This window comes from Halichoerus grypus, chromosome 2 (assembly GCF_964656455.1).
Source record: "Halichoerus grypus chromosome 2, mHalGry1.hap1.1, whole genome shotgun sequence".
Taxonomy (NCBI): domain Eukaryota; kingdom Metazoa; phylum Chordata; class Mammalia; order Carnivora; family Phocidae; genus Halichoerus; species Halichoerus grypus.
The window spans coordinates 156338462-156347729 of record NC_135713.1 but is presented as its reverse complement, the minus strand read 5'-3'; the positions used below and the strand labels follow the sequence as shown (position 1 = coordinate 156347729).

General features: G+C 46.1%; 1 protein-coding gene across 1 annotated transcript in view; it reads right to left on the bottom strand.

The window, feature by feature from the left end:
- Positions 1-6764: 6764 nt before the first annotated feature.
- Positions 6765-9268, bottom strand: part of MYOCD (myocardin) — a 96335-nt gene continuing 93831 nt past the window's right edge. The window contains exon 14 of the mRNA XM_036067692.2: positions 6765-8537. Coding sequence (XP_035923585.1) covers positions 7984-8537 — 554 coding nt within the window. The 3' untranslated portion in view covers positions 6765-7983. The remainder of the gene's footprint in view (positions 8538-9268) is intronic.

The window sequence follows — 9268 nt, the reverse complement described above, 5'->3', positions numbered from 1 at the left end:
AAATAAAAAACAAAACAAAACAAAACAAGCCAGTAGAGCAGATAAATGAAAGGATAAAGCAGACAAATGCCATTCATATAGTGGAATACTATATGGCAAGGAAAATGGATGCATTCACCCAACAGCAGGTAAAAACACAGATGAACCTCACGAGAAAAAACCTGAGCAGGAAAAGGCAGCTTCAGAAGTGTACTTTTTATTTGATTCCATTTATATAAAGTTCAAAAACAGACAAAAACAAATTGATGGTAATAGAAGTCAGGATAGTAGGTACCTGTGTTGGGGGAGAAAGATATGCTAGAAGGAGGTGAGACTGGTGGCCTAGCCCCTGAATCCTGTCAGCTGAACAACCGAATATAAGTGAAAGTGGACAGGGGTTCTAGATCCTTCGGGTGGCTTATATTTAAGGTGACCTGGTTTGCCTGGGACAGTCTTCGATATGCCTGTTGTCTTGGCCTTCTATTGGATAGAGCATTTGTCCTGGACAAAAGTGTTCTGATCTAGATGATAAATTACATGGTCACCCCCGCTGGACCCTGTCTTCATCAGACCTGTTCCCCTTGGGAAGTGTCCATGTGAACCCTTATCTATTTGGTGTGCAACAGAAACAGAGGGCTCAGATCCTGCCCTGGGCTTGGAAGAACAGCAAGAACACAGGATTCAGCATGCCAATCTGAATTGGGCCACACTACTCAAAGAACACCAGTTCTCCACCCCGGAGAAGTCCAAGCTGACTTTGGCTTGGAGGTCCCTTGGCTGAGCATGATACCAAGGAAGTAAGATCACACTTTTTGAGGAGCCCCTTAGGCTGATAGCAGTAATAAGTGGAAAGTCCCTGGACTTCCCTCTCGGCAGCTGTGGCTCTAATTCCCTGGTCTGGAGGCTGGGAAGCCCATAGCCCCATCTCAAAACAACCCAATCTTAGTAGCTATAGGATCCTCTAGTCTCAAAGAATATACACTCATGTTCCATTTTTAGAACAAAAGTCAGGAACAGTGGGTCCTTCTTTCCGTTACTGGATAAAGGGCATTTCTCAACATTTGGAGGTGATGTGAGTGTTAAAATGATAAAGGGGACTTCCTATAATCTAGGCATGTGGGGGAGTCAAGATTCCCACTTTGAGCCAGAACGGGAGATGGTTATTCATCTCCCTGTAATGATAAACACAGGTATTCATTTATGATGCGGCTGACGACAATGACAATGTGATTATATTATTAGTAGTATTTGTGATGGTTGATTTTATGTGTCGTTTTAACTGGATGCAGGGATGCCCACGTAGCTGGTGAAACATTATTTCTGGGTGTGTCTCTGAGGGTATTTCTGGAAAAGATTGCCTTTGAATCAGAAGACTGAGCAAAGAAGAGCCATACTCACCAATGTGGTTGGGTGTCATCCAGTTTGTGGAGGGCCCAAACAGAACAAAAAGTAGAGGAAGGAAGGGCAGATTCTCTCTCTCTTCTTGAGCTGGGCCATACATCTTGTCCTGCAATCCTCCGCCGGAGCTCCTGGTTCTCGGGCCAACTTCAGCTTCTCATATCCCGTGAATATGGTAAGTTCTCATTTATGTTCAAGCCTTTGTATAGGCTGTCCCCTCTGCCTGGAATGCATGTAACCCTTTTGCCTGGCCAACTGCTATGTCATTAGTGGTCTCCTCTGAAGAGTCCTTGACCATCCTCCCTACCTAAGATTTTATGAAATGCCCTTCCTATAACACCTACTGCATGGGAGTCGTATGCACTTACTCCCACGTAAGCACTTATCAGACTATGTTGTCCTTCCTTCTTTACCTGGCTTCTTCTCCAGATGACAAAATTCTTGAAAGCAGGGGTTGTGTGTGAGCCATCTACAGTTTGTGCCTCTTCAAAACCTGTTCCCCCTTTTGCTAATAGCAACTCAATTTTCCCATAGAAAAAAAAATCTCACTTTCTCTGCTGTCAGTCCATGAGAGTCAAATGACCCCACTCCACAGCTCAAGGATGAATGGGGGATCCAGACCCTGTGAATGAATGTATACCTCATGCTCATGGCCACAGAGGTGGGTTCCAGGATGGGCCCACTGAGAGAGAGAGAGCAGTGAGGTTTCTGCTGTGACTCTTAGGAATGCAAAACTCTCTTTTTGCTGGAACTGCTAATCTGAAAGATGGACACCTGGGGCTTCTGACAACCTGTGCTCTTCTTGCTTCTACATGGGGAGAGCCCACCAGAAATTTAAGGGTGGAGAAGGGAAGGCAGAGCCATAGCATGAAGCAAGATCAAACCTTGTCTAAACCAGGGCTTGGGACCCCCTTTCAAGGGCTCCTTGCAAGATATCTCAGTTCCTGCACGTGGCTTACGTGCTCACTGATGGGAAAATGAGAGTCAGGAATAAATTTGGGAGAGAAAAATAAAAAACTGACTCTTACTTAGGGAGTCTGTGCGTATCTTTGATGCCCAATGCATTCCGCATTACTATTCAGTTTGCTCAGTTGCTAACCTGATGAAAACAGTGGGTTGGCTAAGATGTGTGTGTGTGCATGTACATGACGGGAGGGTCTGTTCCTTTCCACAAAAGTCTTCATCATGTTAGTGTTACCAGTGGTAAATACAGGTGAGATGTGTACCGTTCGAGATCAGGGGCTTTGGAGATAAAAACGTCTGGCAGCTGGCTCTATATATTTCAGGTGTAGAATCTTAAACAATTGACTGAGCCTCTCTGAGCCTCAGTTTCTTCGTATGTAAAATGGGAGTAACAGTAGCTTCAAGCCATTGCGAGAACACAGGAAATGGCACCCATGAAGGGCGTGGCCCAGTACCTGTTCTATCATATAGTCGGGGAAAAAAGCTCACGTCTTTTTCAAAATAAACATTTTATTTAAAAATATATTTATATATATATATTTTTTTTTAAAAGAACACATGCCAACTTTGGTACTTTAGCCATTGCTTCTTTTCCTGGTAATCCACATTTCTTTCTGGTAAGGTATAGTTGAGCAAGGGAGACCAATGTGAACACAACACACAGATCCCCACAGAAAATGCATGCTGGCTTTTTTTATTTCTTTGCAAAGCACCTCTTTGGGTTTCTCCAAGGAAGGGCTTCAAGCCCCCTCTTTCCTCACTGCGGGCCCACTGGAGGGGAGCTCTAGGGAGCAGGGTGGGTTCCCTTCCTTTGGAAAATACTAGAATAGCATCCAGGATCCCCACCATGATACTCCCCCTTTCCATAAACACTCAGGAGCTGTTAAACCATTTAGAGAGGAAACTCAGGTGGCCAGCGTCCACGATGGGAGCTGGTGATTAAAGAAGCATGAGATGTTCAGGAGTTTGTTGGTCCTAATCCATTGGGGAAATCACCAAATCCTAGAATCAGAATCATTACTGCTATGTTGTTGACCCTAGCGAGTCCTATTACAATTTCCCTGGTAGATAGAGGATAGAGAAATTCTTCCCAGATCTTTCCCTGTCTTGAAATCATCTTCTTGTGCATAGGCTCAACCTAGCCAGTGGTCCTCTGAAAATGTCGATTCTAGAACCAAAGCCAGCTCCTTAGCACAACCTGAGCAGCTCTTGCAACTATAGGACCATCTCGTTCCAGGACCTGGGTTCCACGTGTCTAGTAATATCATCTGAGAAAGAACGAGCAGTCTCGGCATCTGAACCACCCTGCTGGTTATACTTGGTTATAGGAAAACGAAGACCCCAGACTCTTTTTACTCTGAGTTGGCTCATCCCTGAAAGCAAACTGTGTGCCCGCCCTAGTGGGCTTCCCACTGTGAGGAATGAAGGCCTGGAGGGGAAGGCCGAGTGCTTTGCTCCTAACGGGCAGTGCTTACCATGGGCACCCCTCCCCCACCCCAGTGTCCCTTTTGCATAGAGAGCTTGTTATAAGAGTCAAAGACAGGGACTAGAGAAAACAATAATAATTATAATAAAAGTTTCCTTCACCCTTCCCTGATTTTCAAGGGGCTTCTGTATCCGGCAATAAAAAACAAACCCCAAGCTCTCACAGATGTTTTAAGTGATGGGGGATACAGAGAGATCGCCCAAGTACCATACTGTGGCTGTTGGATCCCAGAGACAAGACAAACTGGTAGCGTGGGTGATAACGTTTGGCAGAAAAGGGACCCTCTGCTCTCCCTTCTGGAAAAATGAAGACCACTCCCCCCCCCTTTTTTTTTATCAGAGCTAAAGGGCTTCTGGTTTGAGGACTGGGAGATTCCCGGTGTTCTAGCTTGTAGGAACCGCAGCTCCCCAGTCACAGAATCTGAACCATGGGTACTTTGTCTGGTTAGTAGTGGATGTCTGGGGATTGGTGCACTTGGCACAGATCAGACGTCAGGGAACCGTCCGTTGGAGGAGTCAACTTGATGCGGGAGCTTTCAGCCAGGTCCGCATTTGTGTCTGGAAGAGCTGATGGAGTTTAAATATATTTTGAAAAGGATTGTCTTGAATTCTTGGGATAGGGTTTTTTTTGTTGTTTTTTGGTTTTGTTTTTTTATATCCAGATCAGATATAAATGTCTTTGAATGGCAAAGGCCACCAGGGCACAGACCCTTGACTATTCAGGTGGAAACTCTCTTGACTTCCCTCCCTCCCTTTCTTTCCTTTTCTTCTTCCCTTCCTCCCTTCCTTCTTTTCCTTCCTTCCTCCCTTCCTTCTTTTCCTTCTTTCCTTCCTTCCCTCCTTCCTTCTTTCTTTCCTTCCTTCCTTCCCTCCTTCCTTCCTTCTTTCCTTCCTTCCTTTCCTTCCTCCCTTCCCTTCTTCCATCCTTCTTTCTTCCTCCCTCCCTCCCTCTCCTTATAACAGAATGCGTGCTGTCTCGATAATATTGTTAGAAGCAGGGCTACTACTAACGAGCACTATCTTCACGAGAGCATTTGCACAGATGCGTTTTCTGACTCTGTTGAGTAAGTTTGAACCCACGCGGCTGCAGCAACATTGGGATTAGCGGCAAACTCTGTGTCTGTTAGGCCTGCTTCACCACGGGAGTCCCAGGTATCTGGAGAAAACCACATGTGGCTACTTCCAGGCTCTAAGAGCATTAAGAAGCTCAAATGTGGCTGTCTTCAGAAGTCTCCGTACATCTCCTAGTCATGTCCCATTGATCTCCAGAAAAGAGGACACACTTAAGAGTTTAAAAGTACTTAAAATAAAAACTCCCACTAGGAGACAGATGAATTAACATGGTCTGTCTGATCCACTGGGTGCAGCCAACTTCTCCGAGTTTCTCCCAGGTATCCCTAGTTTTATACTGTAAATGTCACATCTGATCGATGGACAGTGTGTGAATACGGAGCCTGTGGGAAGGGGCTGAGACTAAGAATCCAGGGGTCTGCTCTGTGATGCGTGTGTATCAGTACTGGTTAATATCCTACAAAGGTCTGTAGGCAAGTGTACAGTCTTAACAAAGTACAGCGGCTTCCTGACCAAGTCTCGTCCTTCTGCCCCAAATACCCCGAGTAGAGACCCTGCAAGTTTGTTTTCCAAAGGCAGTAAGTGGGGAGAAAATAACATACAGATCGCACAACGTGGCACAGGAAAAATGTACTGACCAGCAAGCTTTGTCAAGATCCAAATAAAATGTCAACACCTGAGGGACAAACATGAGGAATGTGTTAATAAGATCTTTCTTCCCCGGAGCTTCACCTTCCCAGAAGAGACTGGTAATGCTTCCCTCTCGATTTCTGGTTCTGATGACGGACATAAAAGCAAAACGAAAAAAATGTACCATGTGGATCTCTCAAAGCACAACGCAGGTCAAGGAATGTAAAAAACGGTTTTCGTGTCCCTTTGATGCTTTTCTACGAGAGACGGTATTTACCACTTCCAGCAACTAAGGGTGAAGCTGTTCTGTCTTTTCACATCCATATTCCTTGTCAAGATGAGCGCGTTCATGGTGAGCAAGTGGCTGTGTGAGTCTTCGGGCTGGAGCCGGTAGTCATACACAGAGAGGCAACGTGTAGTCTGTTGATGAATCAGGAACTCGTAGTGAGAAAGGCCAAGTATCATTTCACAGCAAATTGGGGGCTTAAGGGCTATTGGTGTAGAATGCTCTGTAACACTGCTTTTCAAAAGACACACAAATACACATACGTGTAGACATATATACACATGCATGTATATGTACATGCATATATCTACACACATATGCATACCTACCCCCCGTTAGATCTGCCAGCTGAGTAGCAGTCCCCCCAAAACACTCTGTGTTCACACATGTTTACAAGTTAACAATGGAATGACTTCTAAACCTTTGGTTTATCAAAAAGAGAACTTCTAAAATCACAACATTTTTGGTTACCTTCTGCGTAAGTGCACAGTGAATTTTTTTTTTTTTTTTTTTTTACAAGAAGAACACAGTGCCTTAGTGGTTTAAATTAAAAACAACAACAACAACAACAACAAACCAACCAGCCAACCAGCAACAGCTACTCTCTACAGCATGCAACACTATGTCATTTGAGTGTTTGGAGTCCCAGCAAAAGCGCGAGGTATGGAGGAATGCACACCAGACCACTGTCTTTTCTTCCTTTCCTTGTTTTCCATGTGCAACTGTGTTTCCTTTCACTGACCCAGACCTGCAATCCTCTCCCCTTGCAAATATCATTTCAGCTCTATCTTTACAAAGTAATGATTTCCAATTTCCCCAACACCACCCAAATCACTGATTGCTGTAAGTCAAATGAGAGCAGAATGAGCTTTGGGACTGATGGGCCAAGTCACTGCTTTTTTTCCCCAAGGACATTCTTTTGACTTTTTTTTTTTTTTTTTTTTTTTTTGCAGCAAATGATGCATATGGAGAATGAGTTCTCCGGGAGAACATGGAGTTTTAGCTTTTTAAAATATGGCTTTATTAGGATTATGGCAGCTTGTTAGATCTGAGGAGTCCTCTTGATGTTGGGGCAGAAAAAAGAAAGAGTTTCAAAAGAGGAGCAAGAAAAGATTGGTATCTTGAAAGAAAAGTTGGAGAAAGATAAACAGAGGTGGATCCCAAATCCCTCCCCCCCAAAAAAAGTTGGACCTCCATAAATCGCCATCCCGTTGTAGGAACCCATGGTATTTATTCTCGTGACACGTGAAACAAGGTTTTCTAGCACTGTCTGAATGATCCCTGGTATGGCTTGCCATCTGCTTATGTGGTCACCTCCAGTCTTTGAAACTAAAGGGGGTTGTGTTGGGGAACTTTCCATGGCAGGAGGTTTTGGGTTTAGTTTGCTTTAAGGTTCTTGGCTGTTTCCCGCTTCACAGAGACAGTGGGAGTGATCTGGCGACTGGCTGACAAAGAGGGAAATTCTCAGTGGGGTTCTGTGGACCAAATGTAGGGTCATTGCTATCCGTGACCAGAGTCCTGGGTCCCGGACTGGAATCACCACAAGGGGGCAGCTTTGTAGCCCAGCTGATTTCCTTTCCCTGGGAATGGGTTGGTTCTGTCCCTCTATCCTACCTCAAGAACCTAACAGAAGTGGGGCCTGACTTCTATTTTGAACGACAAGGAGGGGAGGGATGGCAAGCAGCCTCCACCACGGGTCTCTCTTCCAGAAATGTTGATGGTTATGCTATTATACTCCCTGTACTCCAAAAGAGCTCCATTTCCTTTCCGAACCACATCTCATAAATCCATGAGAGAGGCTTACGAAGCGAGAATATGCCCGAACAATGCCTGAGAAAAATCAGGGGTTGCAAAAATATTGGTGTTTGAAAAGGCAGTGAAAGATTTTTTTTTTTTTTTTTTTTTTTTGGCATTCCTGATCTGAGAAAGCACATTTCTGAATGCATTGCTGAAATCATTGACAGTTACTGAATGTCGGTAAATATTACATCATACATATATATATAAAGACTCCTTTTTGCTCTCGTTGATGGTCACAGAAGTCTCCACTGTTTCTTTGAAATTCCCTCCTCCTCCTCCTCCTCTTTTTGGACGATAGGAGTGATTTTGGTTGTCTGCTTTTCCCCCATGGAATTCCCACTGGTCTCCCTTGCTGCCTCTGCCCACGCATTCTACCACTGCTGTAAGTGAAGGTCCATGGGGGAATTCAGGTTGAGATCCGTGACATCCAGGAAATCAATGTTAAAGATGCTGGGTCCGCTGGTGCCGAGGGAGCTAAAGCTTGGCGTGGAGCTTGGCGGAGTGAGGTCCAGCCACTCCATGGTTTCCCAAGGAGATTCAGTGAAGCTTAGCGGCAGCCCACTGCTGTCCACAGAGGAGGGGGAGAACTGAGTCTGCATCGGGGAGAGGGGGCCTGCCAAGATCTCGTGGGCGCTGAACAGGTCTTCTGCTGCCTTCCCGGAGAATCCATCCATTATCCCATCGAAAGGAGGCTCTTCGCTCCCGATTTTTAGCAGGGCGACATCGCTCACCTTCCCTAAGGGGCTCTGGGAATTTAATAAGACTTCAAGGTGCTCATCGTTCTCGGTGCCGTAGTGATCAAAGGAGAGCTGGCCCCCCGAAGACGAGGGTTTGGGCAGGGCAGCCGGGGGGCTTCGGGAAGACCCGGGTATCTTGGGGACTTTTTGAAGACACGAATGATCCTCTCTAGCGTTAGCTGGCATTTCTGTTGGCAAAACAGAGTGGGAACTGTTAAACCACTTCTGGTTCCGCAACAGGGATCTTTGGGATGAAGGAGTCACGCTTACACACAAGATGGACGCATCTCTCCGGTTATCACCCAGTCTCGTCCCTAAAGTGCCCTGTTTGTGTCCAATTCTTCTCCCTGGTCTCTCCCCAAGCCCTTTCTTTCTGGAACTTCCACTCCGATCAGCAACCTCGCAAAGCAGGTTCCTTTACCTGCTCCTTCACTGACACCTGGCTGTCCCCCGAGGACACTGCATCCTCCTCACGCCCGCAGTGGGGGCTCATTTACGTGGGAGCCGGAAGAGGAGTCATGGGGTGCCACGCCATTGTCACTTTCCGATTGTCACTCCAACCTACGGACTCTACTACTGTCTCCCTCCATCAGCCCCCTGGGCTCTCACTTTTTTCTCTGTTGGGCTGATATTCTCCCGTCCACGGTTAGAGCTACTGTCTTATAAATATCCTCAATCCCCTTGCTCTTTTCTCCTTGCATCGCACTCCCTTGGCAAAACCCCACACCCAGGGGCGCCCGGGTGGCTCAGTTGGTTAAGCGTCTGCCTTTAGCTCAGGTCATGTTCCCAGGGTCCTGGGATTGAGCCCTGAGTCAGGCTCCCTGCTCAGCGGGGAGCCTGCTTCTCCCTCTCCATCTGCCTCTCTCCTCACTCATGCTCCCTCTCGCTCTTTCTCTCTCAAATAAATAAAATCTTAAAA